We start from the raw sequence: 18,008 nt of genomic DNA on the forward strand, positions 1-18,008 counted from the left end.
AAATCCCCAATTTAGGAGCTCTCCTAATTTCTATAGTTTGAGAGAGGGAGAGATATATGCAAGAGAGAAAGAGATAAATCCACAACACAGTAAACGATAAGCACCAAAAGTAAAACTAACAGGCGAGACAGAAAGAATATGCTAGCGGCATAAGGGCAAAAATTATTATGCATAAGTCTTTTCTTTATGCATGGTGCATAAGGCAAAAAAAAAAAGAAATCAGACGCGGGTCCTGTGTGCGCGCGCGTATCGCAGAGCTCTTGTTACAAGTCGTTGATTTCCATCAGACGGTCAAGAGTCTGCAGCATCCTGATCTCATCAAGACTATCTGGTGAATCAGACGGCCCATATCACCCCCCTGATTTTTTTTGCTGCGCCTTGGGCCTTCTTGTGGGTTGGGCCTGTATTCTTTCCTGCCCCCTGCACCTCGCCTGCTTACTTTCTGCAGCCCTGTGATGTTATTTTTTTATTTTATTTATTTAATTTGTTTAATTTAAACCAAAAAAAAAGAAGATAAAAACCTAAAAAACAAATTGTAATTAAACAATTTGAATTTAAAAGGGGACCGGTGGGTTTACATCCGCTCATCCCTCGAATGATCGAACGCTGGCCGTGCGCTTTGCCTACCGGTTGTTTGTCTTCCGCAAATAAAATTAACAAATAAAATTGGATTAAAAAGGGGACCGACGGGTTTACATCCGCTCATCCCTCAAATGATCGAACGTTGACCTAGACAAACTAATATTAAGCTAGACAAACTAATATGAATCCTATTTGGTATTTTGTAAAGCCTTATCATCTCTCTTTAGTTCCTTCCGTTGTAAAACAAATTTCTGTCTTTGTTCAGCTTTTTCAAAATCACTTTGAAACCAAAATAATTGTGGTTTAATGATTTTGATAGTCTTGTATGTGAGACCAAAATAATTATATAATGGTTTCTAATAAAATAAAAGAACAATGAAATTATTATTAAGAATTGATATACTATTAAGAAACCATTTTCAAATTTACTACCGGTAAATAGTTAGGGTACTACTATAGTTATTACTACGGTTGTTGAGTCTAATAGTAATAGTAATATATAAGGAGAAGAGAAGCGTGTGTGTGACTGCGAAGTTGGTTGGTTAGTAACGTATCGAAGAAAGAGAAAGAGAAAGAGAAAGAGAGAATGAGCAGTAACGCAGGGAAGTTGGTGTGTGTGACTGGTGCTTCTGGTTATATTGCTTCATGGATCGTCCGCTTTCTTCTCCATCGTGGTTACACTGTTAAAGCCACTGTTCGCGACCCAAGTAAGTTTCTTCTTTCTTTTCCTTCTTCATTCTTATCATCATCTTATCGATCGATTGATTTATTGATTTCATTTTGTTGCAAACAAACAAATAGATGATCCGAAAAAGATCGATCACTTGCTTAAACTCGATGGTGCTAAGGACAGATTGAAACTGTTTAAAGCAAATCTACTCGAAGAAGGTTCCTTCGATTCTGTTGTTGAAGGCTGTCAAGGTGTATTTCACACTGCATCTCCCTTCTATCATGATGTCAAAGATCCACAAGCTGAATTGATAGATCCTGCTCTCAAGGGGACTCTCAATGTTCTCAATTCATGTGCTAAATCAACATCTCTCAAACGTGTTGTTTTAACATCTTCTATTGCTGCCGTTGCATACAATGGAAAGCCTCGAACTCCTGATGTCCTGGTTGATGAGACTTGGTTTACTGATGCTGATTTCTGTAAGAAATCAAACGTATGTGCCTACCTACAACAACCTAATTCCCTTTCTTTATTGCTTTGCCTCTAGGATACCTTCAATTCATTACTTTTTTTCCATTAAGTTCTCGGATTATATCTTAAACGAAAAACAATTTCGCTTTATTTTAGCTTTTGTAAGAGAAACTGCTTATACATAATAAGTGCTTAGTGTATGTATGTTTGCATGGTATGTTGCGTCGTCTCCTAGATCAGAGGATTGGTTTTGCCATCCAGAAAGGATCAGCAGCGTACCTTGTGGTCTGTTTGCCTTTCATTCAAGTGTAATTATCTTATATGTATATATATTAATTAATATAAATAAATAAATAAATAAAACCCACCGGTGGACTACAATGCTAATGGTTTTGTTCCAATGGCTGCATAGCATGTCTAATGAGTTATCATGTAATTAAATTATCCTATCATGCTTTTAACTTGTTTCTATTTTGTATTGATGGTTTCAGCTGTGGTATGTGGTTTCAAAGACATTGGCTGAAGAAGCTGCCTGGAAATTTGTTAAAGAAAACAACATTGACCTGGTTACTATTAACCCTGCAATGGTCATAGGCCCTCTCCTGCAACCAGTCCTAAACACAAGTGCTGCTGCAATTCTAAACCTCATTAATGGTAATTAATTAAAATTTGTATGTAATGCTCTAAAAAAACACTACTATCGTTTTCTGTCTGCATCTTACTTACATACTATTTTTCTACTAAACTACTGCCTTTTCTGCATCTAGCAATTTTTTTTTATCAATCTGCATCTACAGTTATGAAAAGGAGGGTTAATGTGCATTTTAATCGTAGCAATTATTGTTGACCTGGATGATATGAGAGTCTATTTCCTTTTATTTCTGGCTTTTTCTTCATAGGTTTTTAATCTTAATCGTAACAGTTATTGTTGAGCTGGATGAGTATATTTCCTGTTATTTCTGGTTTCATCGTTGTTTAATCTTTTATTTATTTTCATTTCATATATGACATTGATTTTTCCACAATTTGTCTATTGTTGCTTATTGAGTTTTATCTTGTTGTTATTTTAATGAATATTAGCAGTTTGTATGTGCTTCAAATATATTTGTCTTCCATAGGACACAATTTTGTCCTTCTGTAGATAATAGAAGCTCTCTCACTGTCTTGATACAGGTGCACAAACATTTCCAAATGCTAGTTTTGGATGGGTGAATGTGAAAGATGTTGCAAATGCCCATATTCAGGCTTACGAGAATGCTTCAGCTAGTGGAAGGCATTGTTTAGTTGACAGAGTAGTGCACTACTCAGAAATTGTGAAGATTCTACGTGAACAGTACCCTTCGTTACAACTCCCGGAGAAGTAAGATTAATGATTTCTATAACTTAAAGATTCTAAATAATTTATGTTCCTTTATGAATGCAAATTCTCATATGATGTGCTGCACTCTTTAAAGCTTTATTTCCTTGTTTGAAACACAATCAATATAGTGCTAAAACTGAAAGGATTCATTTGTCAAAAAAAAAAAAAAAAACTGAAAGGATTCAGTTATTAACTAATATTTGAATCTATGTTTGGATTGATGGAATATAATGGAATGGAATGGAGCGGAGCGGAATAGAGTGGGGTGGAGCGGAATGGAATAAATATTCCATTCCATTGTTTGGATATTTTAAAAAGGAGAGGAACAAAATTGAAGGTAAGTGGTGGTATTGGATGAAATCTATTTCATCCCATTCCATTATTATTTTACAAATCCAAACAGTGGAACATTATTATACTCCATCCCGTTCCATTCCATTCCATTCCATCTCATTCCATCAATCCAAACATAGAAAATTGTGTCCTTTTTCTGCATTTTGTTTATTATACTCCATCCCGTTCTTTTTCTGCATTTTGTCCTTGTGGATGAGTAACTTGAATTATTTAATGCATACAGAAAAAGGTAAGTAAGTGAACATATGCAGAAAATTTCAACAATTGAGAGGTCATTGAATGAGTTGAATATTTTATAATAAACATGGTTAACTTAACCACTTTTTTCACCGTGAGAGGGAGGTCATTCAGAACAGAACCCGCAAGCTCCAATCCAGAACCGGTACAAGTTTATATAGAAAATCTCTCAAATTAAGGAAAAATAAAAAATTAAGGGAAGTATATCAGTGGTAATAAACAGAGAGAATAATTCTAATTAGCACTATAATCACCTTCTAGCACGCATCCAGCTTGGTTTATGTATCAATCTGTGCTCCCCATAAAGGTTTGGTGAATGCATGGGCCAACTAATTATTGGAGCTCACTATATGATGCCCGAAAGGATTCATCATTATGTCCATTTCTGTATTTACCTTTAAATAATTCAAGTTTAACTTGTTTAGATTTCTCTAATACCATTTTCCCTCGTTGTCAACAATGTTACTAGGTGTGCGGACGATAAGCCGTATGTACCTACATATCAGGTTTCCAAAGAAAAGGCCGAGAGCTTGGGAATTGCATTTACTCCTTTGGAAGTGAGCATCAAGGAGACTGTGGAAAGCTTGAAAGAAAAAAAGTTTGCCAACCTTTAATTTGTGGTATCTTATGCTTGTGAAGAAACTTCGTAGTATGTGAAATAAGGGTCTGGTACCAAGTATACTGAAATAAGTTGTTTATTAATGTATGGTTTGGTTTGTACTTGTGATGGAACAGAGAATGAGTTAAGGTGAAGTTAGGGTGAACCCACCTTTTATATCCATTATATTAGGTAAGCTGTGTTTTTGTTAGTATTATTTTAGGTGTCATGTTTTCAGAATTAAGGTCACCCGCTAGCACAAATAGGAAGCACCGTGAGTCATCATGCTCAAATCAAACCCTTCTCTCCAATATAAGCTCGGTGTGTGATGGGAACAATGAAAGTGGGAACATGCTTCCACTTTGTTCTAACTCCTAACTTCACGATAAACTTATAAAACATGGATTTCTCGAAAACTTATGAATGAATGTTCTGAAATATTCAGAACTCAGAAGAAAATTTATATAAAATGAAAGGGTAATTTGGACTTAAGATGTGAAGGTATTGAGACCGACATGGGGCTGGAGGTACAATGAAATCCTAGCCATTGAAAAAAACAGAGATAAGAGGTTTAATGGTGTTAGATTGCTTCAGTGGAGATAACTGCAGAGGATATTACGGGAGGAAATCCACTCATCTGACTTGGGGTTGGGGTGGACAAAAAACAACTACTTGTTTTAACTGTAAGTGAGTTGTGAGGCTAATTAATACCACGGGAACTTTCAAATGAGAGAGATTTTAAAATTAGAGGGTGAGAGAGTTAAATCATAACCATTAGATTATTATTTCTAATTCACTTTTCTGTCCAAAACCAAATCAACGCCAACAACACGAAATCATCATTCATCATCATCACCGTCACCGAAACCATCATTCATCGCCATCACATAGCTCATCACCATCGTCGGCCACACCATAACATCACGAGAATCATCATTCATCTACTGTTGATTCTTGATAGTGACAAAGTCACAAATTTTTGTTGCTATATATGTTACTTCTGAAATTTGAACGTGTTTGGAGGATCGTCGTTTTGGCTATGTGAATTGGTGCAGCCTGCAGAAAATTGTTGATTCATTGTTCTATCGTATCTGCTGAGTTATCTCTGAAGATGGACTTCCATGGTTATGCTTTTGGTTCTTCCCTTTCTTTGGATTTGAAGCTTAATTGCAACGAATTTGAGTTGATTTCTGCAATTGAAGAAATTTTTGAAGATTCCATATATGTATAATTCTCGAGGTTTGTCTTTCAAGCTCATCAGATTTTGTTAAAGGTTAGACTGTTTGATTTGAAAGATTTATGGTGCATTTTCGGATCTTGAGGTTTTGATTGAAACTCTATTTGGTTCATTTTAAAGTTTTGGAAGTTTCTATTCGATTTTACCCCCTAAGCCATGATTTGTTGGATGGTTTCATAGTGTGATTCTCTAACTCTGTTGCTTCTTATTGATATTGGAAAATGGAACATTAATTTGGAGCTGATTTCGTTAGTCAGTATATGCTCTGAAGACTCTGTAGTTTTGTTAAATAGGGAAGTGATTACATTCATGGAGGCAAGTGAAAACTTTTGTTTGTAATTGATAGTAGTTGGTTTTTGCTTTTCTGCCTTCGGATTGTATTTCCCTGATGGTGCTGTTTGTGGCTTCTAGTGCTATTGTCCTTGCTAGAATTAATTGGTAATTCACATGATTGGTAATTGATGGGCTGCAAGTTGCAGAATGTTTGTGTGTATTCCTGCACCATATTAATGGTTTGATGCTTCTCTGTGCAAGACTGGTTTATAGGTTCAAGGCTTATGTAAAGGTTTATGAGAGAGTGCACTTTGTGTTGAGAATGTCTCCATTGTGAATATATTACTTCTTGGTCTCAGTTTGCGCATCACTTCATACTAGATGGTCTTTGATTTTCTTGTGAACCATTTAAAGCTCTCAAATCATTTGTTGTTGCGACACTACATAGGAGTTGTTACCAATTGGAAGTAATATGAAGCTCCATGTTTCTCTCTTTTTCTGGGAACAGTGCCAATTGGATTGTTGATTATGGATGTTTAATGATAGTTTTTCCCTTATAGTGAAGATTGAAGACCGATTTGAGTTCTTTGATTTACTCGTTGTTTCCTTGGTAGTGATTTGCGTTATTGGCTTTGCTGGATTTTTGCGGTATCTTGAGCAAGTTATCTTTGCTTGCTTTGTTAAGTGGTTAGTTGGTTTTTAATGTGCTATCTCATCTTGAGCATAACATTGGTATTGATGCTTTACTCTCTAGCCATCAACCATGCTACTTGATCTTTCTCCTTGATTTGTTGGTCCTTAGATGAGCTAATTACCTTTAGCACAACTTGAGTATTGATGCTTCACTTTGTAGACATCGGATCTCTTTTGACATTCTCTATTTTGCTTCTATCTTGAGTGATTGAGTGCTCTTGATGGTTAAGCTTTGTGTCTTTATTGGCTTTGTTGATTTGCTTCTGCCTATGGTGGTGAAGCGTTGATTTGTTGCTTCCTCCGAGTCGTTTAGCCTTGAGTTGTGGCTTCTACTTGATGGTTAAGCATTTTCCCTTAGTTGGTTTTGATGGATTGCGTTTCTTCCTTGTGATGGTTAAGCACAACTAGTTGTATTTGAGTTTTTGAGTTGTCCTTTTAGGCAATGTATTTCTGCAAATCTCATTGTATTTTCCTTTATTTTGATGTACTTTTTGTATTAGTTATCTCAAGCTAGAAGTGTTGTGAACACGTTCTAGTTTGCGGGAGGGTGTTAAAGATATAGTTAGTTAGTAATTAGGAAGATTAGTTAGTAGTTTGTTGATGCCTATACATAGGCTTTGATGTAATCTTTTACTTTCACTTTTCTCGCTTGTAATATTTTTCCTTCATCAATATTATACATTTTTGAGCTATTTTCTCTCATTCTCCTATGAATTTCATGTTTCTTAACACCTCTTACCTAATCTTTTATCCTCTCCCTCTCTCTGCCGCCGGCATATTTCTTTTTGGTTGCTTTTTTCTTGGTTTATCAATTAAAGAGGAGTGGTTTAGGATCAATTTTGATCCGGAATCATCCCTCTTGATTGTTTTTTATTTCTTTTTATTTAAATAATTGATATTCACATTCTTTTTAGGTTTTATTCGAATTTTCTTTTTTGTGATTTTTTCATTTGGTGTTGTTTTAATTTCATCTTAGTGCGGAGTCTTTGTTTTGATTTTCCGTCTTAGTACGATGTTTGTCCCGTCTTGGTACGATGTTTGTTTTTGTTCAGATTTGCAGGTTTGTTACGATCCCAACTCATTGCAGATTCAATGACTTTACCATCGTCAATGTTGCAAATCCGGATAGATGATTATTCCGGACATTTGAAATTTGTCATCTCAATTGTAGGTTTTGTCTTAAACATTAGGCCGTTTTATGCTATTAACTCGGATGCTGTGAGTCTATTTGCAAATTTTTTCTTATTAGTTTTTAGCGAAATTGAATTTTTAATGATTTCGATTGATATATTCCCTATAAATTTGAATGGATGAATATTGTTGTTTTTTAGTAAAAAAAAATAAAAATACTACCAAACCAAGACAATGCAATAAATCAATTTTGGCAGCAACTTCCCGTTTAATGATAAACTACATTTAACATTATGTTGCTAAACCTAACAATTTCTTCTTTTTTTTTGGATACAAAACCTAACAAATTCTATGTCAATTGAAGTCGTGGAATGTAATAATTAGCATTCGTTGTTCCATTTTTTGCTTAAAAAAAAAATTGCAAGATAAGATAAAATAAAATGAAGATGATTTAATTGAATACACCTTCGAAAAGAGTTATAGTTTACGAGTGAGTAGGCGAAAAACATTCATACGTGGATTTGATTGGAGTTTCACCACTTATTGGATTGAGGGCTGAGACTTTTACTGCGGTCAGACAGCTCTCAAAGTTGCTTCAAGTAAAGTGATCAACCATAAAACATGTTCTGACAATCAACATATTTTCATACCATTTATATTTGATACTTTTGGCTTCCTAGCACCAAAGATTGTGAGTCTTCTGCAAAGAGTTCAAAAAGTTATGAATAACAATGTGGTGTCCCCTAGAGCTATGCATATTGTTTTTAAGAAAATTGGTTTTGTCATTCAAAAAATGTTAGCAGCGCACCTTGTTGTCTTTCATTCATATGTGATTATCCTATATTTATTAAGATATTCACAAATTAGTTACACCTTCATGTTTGTTAAGAAAGACACGTTGAGTTGGCACATTTGTGGGACGAGTGGACTGATAATTTGGCATGGACTAAAATGACAAATAAAATATTTCATTCTTCTTCATATTCTTCCTCTCATTCTTCTACATACATTCATAATGAATATATATATATATATATTTTTCCCAACTCACAGTGTTTCCCATTTGTTCTTCTCCTATCTGGCTGTGAGTACTACCATTAACAAACCCCTTTTTGGTTTTTAGAAATTTTTGTCGCCTTCTATGTACAATTAGTGTCTTATAAAATGAAATGAAATTCTAAAGATTTTACGTAATTAACTTTTCTAATTGATTTTAAATATGCATTTGTGAAAAAATATAATTTTTGTTTTTGACACACGTGAAAATAATATACAATCTTATTTTCAATTAGCAGCTTTGTGTTTTCTTATTAACTTGTTTTTGTTTGAAATTGAAAGGGCAAAATCCCCAGTTTATTAATTCTCCGGGTGTTATGGATTCCATTAACACTTAACATGGAGTACTGAATATAGTGGATTACATACAAAAATCCCCAATTTAGGAGCTCTCCTAATTTCTATAGTTTGAGAGACGGAGAGATATACGCAAGAGAGAAAGAGATAAATCCACAACACAGTAAATGATAAGCACCAAAAAAGTAAAATTAACAGGCGAGACAGAAAGAACATACTAGCAGCATAAGGTAGAAGATGAAGAGCTGAAAAGAAAAGATTACCTACAATTATAAAAATTAAGTAGCATAGTAAAAATTAATCCAATGGTTAGGATTTAACCCTCACCCTCTCATCATTTTAAAATCCCTCTCATTTGAATCTTTCCCTACACACATATATATATGGGTCAGGATCAAATGACACCAAATAATTTGACATAAAAAGAAAAACTTAGGATTATTTTAACCTTTACGCAATTAGCATTAAAATTACTCCTCATATTTGTTTTCTCTATTATTCAACTGAGTTGGTAAGTAAATTTTTAAAACACGGCAAAATACATGGATTAATCATCAGTGATACATAACAGCATCCCTTCACTCTTTAGGATTAGGATAATTAACAATAACCAGCATTAGATTTTAAAACAAAACGAATAACCAACATTCACTCTTTAGGATTAGGATAATTAACAATAACCAACATTAGATTTTAAAACAAAACGAATAACCAACATTTTTATAAATTTAATTATGTTGTTTATTTTATAATTAGGAAAATGATAACTAGTGCCCAGTGCCACAGGGCAATAGTTAATAAACAAAAAATAAATAATATTTCTTGAAAGTATAACTAATTTTAATATCGTTATACAACTAAGGCTTTGTCTAATATGAATAAGTGATACATGTCTTTCACGGTGCACGACCTTTAATTACCATTGGATTAGAACGGGTTTATTAGATTTTCAAGGGGACCTTCCACACAGAATCATTTAACCTTTCCCTCACAAATTCCAATCCCTGTAGCACCACTCCACCGACCACCCACCCAACCCTCTCTCTCGGTGGTATACGAAGCAATTTATCATACAAGTGGCCAGATCTTGCATTGTCAAAATGAGCAAGGATGAAAAAATAATTAGTTCCAGTTTAACCTTATTAGACATAACATGGATTTAACCTTGTTAGTTCCAGTTTGAATTTCTAAGTTTTAAACAAGAGATCTTGGCCTATGCTAGCAAACTTCTCGTAATTCATTTTCTAGAGATCCACCGTCAATGTTGTAGATTTGTAGTCTTCCACTAAGTGTTGTTACAAGAACGATGCAGATTTGGGTCATCGGTGGAGGAATGTCGAAGTGTATTTTTTTCCGATGAGTTGTTGTAGAGGCGACGTCAGATGATCTGAGTTGTTGATGGATCAGAGGGATGCCGGAATGGATTTTTGCCGATGAATTGTTGCAGGAATGGTGCCAGATTTGGGTCGTAAGAGGATGGGAAGCAGATGAAAAATAATTTAGTGTGGAAGGAACACCATAAGATCTAATAAGACTACATAATCTAATGGTAAATAATACTTGTGCACAATACAAGACCTATTGCACTTGTTCACATTAGACCTCGCCTACAACTAAACGTTTTGACAAGTTAAATAACTAATTTTACTATTAATTGAAACATAGTATGCAAAAATACTGGTAGGCAATCTTTGTTTTTTATAGCCGGTTAAACCTCCAATTCAACTGTTAAAACAGTGGTATGCAAAAATCTAGTAGATAAGATTGAAGTCAGCAAACAGATAATTATATCTGCGGAATCTTTTTTTAATCTCTTATCTTTCACCAGACAAACATAGTGCAGGACTACAGGAAAACAAAAGGATAACAGCTTGGAAATGAATTTCCATGAGTGATGTTAATTTATGATCATAGAGTGCAACATTTTCAATAGCTATAACCGAGTACAGGAACCATCAATAGACACAAGAATCTTCGGTTTCACTGTCCAGGAACCAGGATCCATTGTAGCGTCTACTCAGAGTCCTGCGTATTCTGGAAACAAAAGAATGCAATATGCTAGTCAGGTTCTCAACTGAGTTCACTAATGTAGTAACCAAATACACTAGTTACTACACCAACCTCAATTGCTGACACTCAAATTAAATATAAGAGCACTTAGAACTAGTTCACTGCTTTGTGAGAAAAAATCAAATATGGAAGTTCCAAAGGCAAGTGTGCTAATTTAGACTGCTTCTGCTTCCACATGTTATCAAACACACAAAGAACATCTTTCTTTGATTGCAACTTTCTCTGCTATAAGCCTTCTAATTATCCCAATTTTACTATTACCAGTTTCAGTTATACAGGAAGAAAGTATTTTTTAACCCTATGTGTCTATGACTCAACCACCTGGTAGCTATTGACATATCATATATGTATTTGAAGAATCATGCTAAATGATATATAAACAAAAAAAATAAAAGACAAATCCCACCTGAATAGGAGCATCTGAGCCCTTGGGGAGTGCTAGCTTTGTTGGAGGTCCATCAAACAGACGAGAACATTCCGTGTATGCAGATCCTATTCCCACTCCAGCACCAAAAGCAATAGATGCCCAGCGAGTCTGAGGACTCCCTAGTACAATCAAAATAACTGTATTAATTCAATATTTATATTTTGGGGAGGTCTCAAGGCTGTAAGAACTAAGAACTCCATTATATTTGAGTGAAAAGCTTGCAAAAAAAAAAAAAAATACTCATAAAAATGTATTGTATAACTCAATGTTTTGAAAACCGGACCGGACCGGCCGGTCCGACCGGTTCGACCACGAACCGGTGCCCTCGGCGGTCCGGTCGACTAGCAAGAACCGCTAGTCAGTGGAACCGGTCAAAAACCGGTGTGAACCGGTATGAACCGGTGTGAACCGGTGTGAACCGGTGAACCGGTGAACCGGTGAACCGGCCGGTTTTTCTCTCACTTAAAAAAAAAAAAAAACCTGATTTTTTAATTAAAAAAAACGATGGATTGAAATTGAAAGGTTAAAAAATCAAAAATCTTTCCTTTCCAACCATAGACTCAAACACGTGAAAAAATTATATGAACGGTTCAATATAAACGGTTCAATAACGGTTGAACCGATCCGACCGGTTGACCCTTGAACCAGTTGTCACAACGGTTCGACCTCCGGTCCGGTTCTTAAAACATTGGTATAACTATCATAAAAAGATACCATAAACACAGGTTTAAATCACCAAATAATAAGACTCTTTATAATAAAGGAATCTGTAGAGCAAGCCAATTATTATAAGTACCAAATTTTTGAGTCAGGTCAAAGTCGGACTACTTATGACAAGACTAGTCATTACACTCAACAAATTTATAAGTCGTGAAAGAATGACCTGCAGACTTTGCAAAAGAGGTGATCATTGAACACAAACTTAGATGATAATGATAAGGTATCATCTGATACTTATGATAAGATAAAATTTGATAGCATAAGTTCTGATAAAAACACTTGATCAGTGTAATTTTTGGCACACTTGGGGAAAATAACTATTATGTTCTAGACTTGTTCAACAGTGCTCAAAATCTCAATATTGTGTGTTCATACTATAGTCTATACAATTCTGAGTTTGACGAACAGGGTTGTCAAACAGGTAATCAAGAGTGTTACTCTTGATAGGATACTCCCTTTGTTTCTGCTCAGGATTTTCATTCCCTTGACACCCCCATGTCGTTCGTTTACTTGTTTTATTGACAATCTTTGCTTCTAGTCTTTTTAAATTGTCTCCTTAATCTCTCCAATGTAACTTTTTGGGTTACACTCAATCCCAAAACGGTTGTCGCTGTTATTCACCTAGTCTCCGCAGGTACATTGTCTCAACTAGTTTGTACCCTTTTTTGGACCTTCCACATGTACAACAATGTTGATCACTTTAACTCATCCTCTTGTCTTAGCTAAGTAAACACCACCAAAAGCACTCTAAGTTCAAGACAACCCTGCTCTTATATGTGCACCTATGCCTACACTTACCTTGATGCAGATGTGACACATGGACTATTCTCCACCTCCACAAACACCGACCCAACCTCCAAAACTTTATCTTCCTATTACCAAGGTTGTGAAACTCAAGAGTCTAGGTAAACTCATGCAGCCGATGTAGAATCGACTCATTAACTTGTATGAGTTTACCTAATATTAAAATAACCTATATATGATACATATATAGATAATATATTACCACTAATTAAAATAACAATAATTCAACATTTCATTGCATGCACACGAAGAAGGCATTATTGACATCATGTTGGTTGAGAGGCCAGTAAGTGCGCACTGTAACTGTTTTATTTTAACGATTGAAGATTACGTTTATGCAACTCCATTTTTAGTGAACCCCCTTTGCACCAATCAACAAGTATTAAGACATGATGGAGTCTTAAACTAGTTGACTGATCCATCTGTACTCTCCTCTCACACGACACCCGCTTAAAATTTCATCAAACAAAACCGCTTAAAATGACATCAAATATGTTATTCATGGTTAGTCAGAATCACATTTTTAATCAATTTTAAGAGTAAAAACGCATGATTTTGCAATTTTAGTTGCCCTTAGGAATCTAAAGTCCTTGCAGAAACGGATTATGGTGGGATTGGGTGTGAAAGCAGCATTTAATTGTGGAATCGTTTTATCTGCGATTTGTTTTACAATTCTGTGATTCTGGGTTGGATCCTGTTTAGTCTTGCAGTGCACTGATATGGGTTAAATTTGCCCCAATTTTTAGGTAGGATTTAGAAGAGATGGTCAATTTCAGTACACATGGGCCAGAAACAACCCGTTTAGAAAAATAGGGTTTTAGGGTTAAAAATGCACCTGTTTATTTTCCGCTTCAACCCGTCTGTTCTCAAAGTCCTTCAAACTGTCAGTTTCAAACCCTGTTCTATCTCACAAACACAACTTTTTTCAAGTCACACGACCAAAAGCATCTCTTGCATTAGCCATTATTGTGTGTGCATGCGCATTCTCTGTTTATGTTTTTTGTTGCTAACCAGAAGATTTACTCAATCGCTGTGAGGTTGTTTTTTGTTCATTCAGTCAGATTCTGTTTTGTTTTATCTTTATTGCTAACCAAGTGGCTTCAAATTCAACTGTTGCTACGGTGAGGGATCAACTACTTCCTCCCATGCCCCTAGTTATAGAAACAAACAAGCCTAAGAATGCTCCTGGAAATAGAAGCGATGAGGCTTGGAAGTATGGAGTTTTAGTTGATGGAATTGCTTTAAAACTGAAGTGTAAAACAGCGTGTAAAACAGTCACTAATGAGAATGGTTGTTTAAAACTTACTTCAAATAGGAAAACCAGTGAAGTGTAGGGGGTTGACAGCATCAAAAATATTTTTACGATGGGAATTAGCTCACAAACAAGCCACCATCAATAACAAGTTTAAGAATGAATTGAAAGAGGATGCATGTAGAGATACTACTATCATGGCTAATGCCAAATTGTCCAAGAAGAAGCAATTTAGAAGATCACCGAGAAGATAAAACTTGGTGATGTTTCATCTGATGATGAGTGAATTGTGAAAGGAAGTTGAGCAAATAAAGATTTATTGAATGATTTCCAATTAGAGGGTAGTTATTTTACTAGCTAGTGGTTTTGTTTGTGACTTATGACTTTGCATGACTTTATTTATGGGCTTACTTACACTTATAAATTTAAGTTTAAGTATTTGAAGTATGATTTATAAGTTTCCTTTCTCTTGTGCTATTTTATTTTATATACATATATACGTGTTTCATGGATTTTGTATGTCTTACAATTTTATTTCCCCTGTCTGATTTTTGCATAAAATCTCGATTTTGCTGGAACAAGAACCAAGGTCCAGGTGCAGTTATTAAATAGTATGCCAAATACAGCTGGGAGTGGGACACTCCACTATAAAGTTCCTTACAATAAATGAAATCACTCCAGGGAAAGAAAAAAATTATTAATTTCAAGTTTTTGGTGCACTGTGGTCAAGCACACAAGTGGTTTTCTGCAGTACAAGCTCTACGTCTGTCTGCAACCAAGTATGGTTGCACTATACTCGGTCTAATGATAGGTAAATTGGACTGCAGATTAACATGCTTCGTAGTTAAATGCCTCTTTCCCACTCACTTGCCAGGAAACAAACAGAACCAATTCTGGCATTATAATTTAGGTGGGGATGAGTGCATGGATCAAATGACAAGCTAATTCATTATCTATCTATCTATCTATATTGAAACCAACAAGTTTAGTTTATTGGCAAAACAACAAAAAGACAAATAATAATTGTGTTAGAAAAGGAGTCCATCGTGATTCGTGAACATTAAAATTAAAAGAAACAATAATCATCATGTTATATAGAATGAAATTAGAGTTTGTGATATGAATGAAAGTGAAGACGCAAGCCCTAATTACTTTTGGGAATAGATTTAAATTACAAAGCATCCATACATACATCCGATTGAGAAAATAAAATGAATAATAATAATAATAGAATGAAAAGAGAGAATGTACTGACTGAAAAGGAGGAGACCGCCAAATGCACCGGCAAATGAGGAGTAGACGAAGCGGCGGACGGTGAGATCAAGGCAGGCATCCCATTTGGCATCAAGATCATAGTGTCGGGGAATTATTTCTTTGTTGTCAGCCATAGGAGACGACGGAAAGAGAGAGAGAGAGAGAGACTTCCGACGACAACCACCCACACCTTAGTTAGTAGAATCAATGAACGAATGAATGAATCAATCTTTTTCTTTCTCTTCGTTTTGTCGCCGTGTGCGTGCTCTCAACAATTGATAGTACTATCGTTTTGTTAATTCATCGGGTCGGGTTTGCTTTTCAACCACTGTACGGGCCTCGGCCCAACTAATTTGGTTCACCCTACTTCCACTGAGTTAGGATATCTCCATGTTTTCTCTTCCTATCCCGTGAATCTTTTATCTCTTGAAATTACAATTTTGCCCTTGAAAAAACTTTGATTCGTAGAAACTGAAGTTGTTTTTTTTTTGCCTTGAAAACAAATTTCGGTTTCTAAAAACCGAAATTTACTCTGAATTTGCACTAGTAAAAATTCGGTTTTTGCGAACCGAATTTTTCTGCAAGGGCAAAATTAGAATATTAGGGGTATAAAAGATTCACGGGAGGTGGGAAGAGAAAATATCTCTTTATAATAGGGTGAATTCTAGTATGGGTGATCTGGGAATGTCTCCTACTAGCAAAATACCTCCTATAGAAGGTGCAACCGGTAATAGGATTTTTTTTATTTATTTATGTTTTTTAAATAATTGTGACGGTATGCTTCAAAAAAAATAATTGTGAGGGTTATATCATTTTTAAACAAAATACTTTATTTAACATAAAATAAAAAAATGAAAAACTGTTTTTATTTACCTCCGATTATATTTTCAGTCAATCTAAAACACATGTCATATTTTTTATTTTTAAAAAACTAGTTTTTTTTATCGCTCAATTAATGTAAATGAATAAAAATTAAAATTATAAAGCTGCTATTACTTTAGCAGCAAGTAACCATGTTGCATCCCAGCCGCTTATTTAGTTTTCAAGCAATCAAATGGCTAAAAGTTGGTCTCCCACTGGTAGGAGAGATTTCCTGGTCTCTCATGCTAGAATTGGCCTTATAATAATAGTAGTAAAGAAAATAAAAATAATACAACTTAAGTACTTAACTAGCTTCCACTATCTTTCGTTGCTCATTTGGAAAGAGCATATATGAAGAGAGAGAATAAAAAACTACGCTAGTAAATGAAACATTTTTTTATTTAGTTATTTTAGATATCAAAACTCTTTTTTTTGTTACTTTCACCACCAATTTAATTTGGTTCGGGGAATCGGTTCTGACATCAAGTGATTTCAATCCACTCTCGATCGCAGTTGCAGGATCAAACTGTGGTCCCCTATCAAGTTCAGTGTCAATTAACACTGAACCAACTAACGATCGATGATATCAAAACTTTTATTTTCTTTTATCTTATAAGATCAATCAATGTGCATGATTTTAAGGTGAAAAACACAACAAAAAAAAAGAGTTTTGAATTGCGTTAGTCAAGTTTCACTATTTAACTATTTTTTCCAAATATTTCTATTTTCTATGAGAATTGGTGGCGTCTATGTGATCCAATTTGATGAAAATAAAAACATATTAAAAAATGTGAATGGTTTTGATCTAACCTGATGATCAGAGAGGTTGAGGCCGGTCCGTTGAGCAAGCGTCCACACCGAAGGGGGGGTTTGTACCTGCAGGTGCTCTGATGCCTAAGTCAGCAAGAGAACAAGAGATACAAAAGAAGAGAGAGAAAGTAGAATGCAGAATGATTCAGAATATCTGGCTCTCCTGTCTAGGAGAGCTTATATAGTTGCCCCCAGCGCTGGGCCAAAGGTTGGTCTATTGGGCCGGGATAACCGGCCCAATAGACTCAACTGTCAAGATAGTCCCTGTATCATAGGGGAAGCCGTTATTTGCCTCTATCTTGGTTGGAGCCGTTCCGCTATTCGCGGGTAAGGGATAAGCTCCGTGACAGAAGTGGTTGGATGAATGAGCACGTGCTAACGTGCTGCTTAGCTGTTAAGCTACGGTAGAACGGATCATCATGCATGGATAGATGAGCACGTGTTTAACGTGCTGCCTATCCGTTATGTCGAGCAGGGCACGTCATTGGCTGACGTGTCGGGGAAGTCTCCCCTTATTGGGCTGTGCCCCAAATGTCGGGCAGAAGCGATTGGGCCAGCTCTTGGCCCAGTCCAGAACAGGTTTGATGAAAACAAAAAAGTATAGAAGTTATTTTTTGTTCGAGGGAAGAAGTTATTAAAAATTTAAGATAGAAGTTATTAAAATGAGCTATGCTGTTTATCGCGAAGAAAATCTCACGAAATTTTCACAAAGGAACAAAACGCTTGGTTGACTAACCGTTTGACTATTTCTTTTCCATTCTGATTTTTAGCACTCCAATTGCAAACATCTTCTTCCAACTTTTTCCCCTATTAAGCTTAAAGCACCACTTCCACCCCCAAGTCTATGAATT

At 35.4% G+C, this 18,008-nt stretch overlaps 2 protein-coding genes across 2 annotated transcripts; one reads left to right on the forward strand and one right to left on the reverse strand.

Annotated features, from left to right (window-relative positions):
* The first annotated feature begins 971 nt into the window (after positions 1 to 971).
* Positions 972 to 4,468, forward strand: LOC123913329 (phenylacetaldehyde reductase-like). Its single transcript, XM_045964041.1, has 5 exons — positions 972 to 1,289; positions 1,384 to 1,745; positions 2,215 to 2,377; positions 2,897 to 3,083; positions 4,144 to 4,468. Exons 1-5 carry the CDS (start codon positions 1,169 to 1,171, stop codon positions 4,286 to 4,288), a joined length of 978 nt encoding a protein of 325 aa, XP_045819997.1. The 5' UTR covers positions 972 to 1,168; the 3' UTR covers positions 4,289 to 4,468.
* A 6,255-nt stretch (positions 4,469 to 10,723) lies between these two features.
* LOC123917606 (MICOS complex subunit Mic10) lies at positions 10,724 to 15,758 on the reverse strand. The gene is made up of 3 exons (XM_045969372.1): positions 15,488 to 15,758; positions 11,436 to 11,575; positions 10,724 to 10,993 (listed from the first exon to the last, which is right to left on the reverse strand). Exons 1-3 carry the CDS (start codon positions 15,618 to 15,620, stop codon positions 10,973 to 10,975), a joined length of 294 nt encoding a protein of 97 aa, XP_045825328.1. The 5' UTR covers positions 15,621 to 15,758; the 3' UTR covers positions 10,724 to 10,972.
* Between the last annotated feature and the right edge of the window lie 2,250 nt (positions 15,759 to 18,008).

The sequence above is a fragment of the Trifolium pratense genome, linkage group LG3 (assembly GCF_020283565.1).
Source record: "Trifolium pratense cultivar HEN17-A07 linkage group LG3, ARS_RC_1.1, whole genome shotgun sequence".
In the NCBI taxonomy this organism is placed as follows: Eukaryota; Viridiplantae; Streptophyta; class Magnoliopsida; order Fabales; family Fabaceae; genus Trifolium; species Trifolium pratense.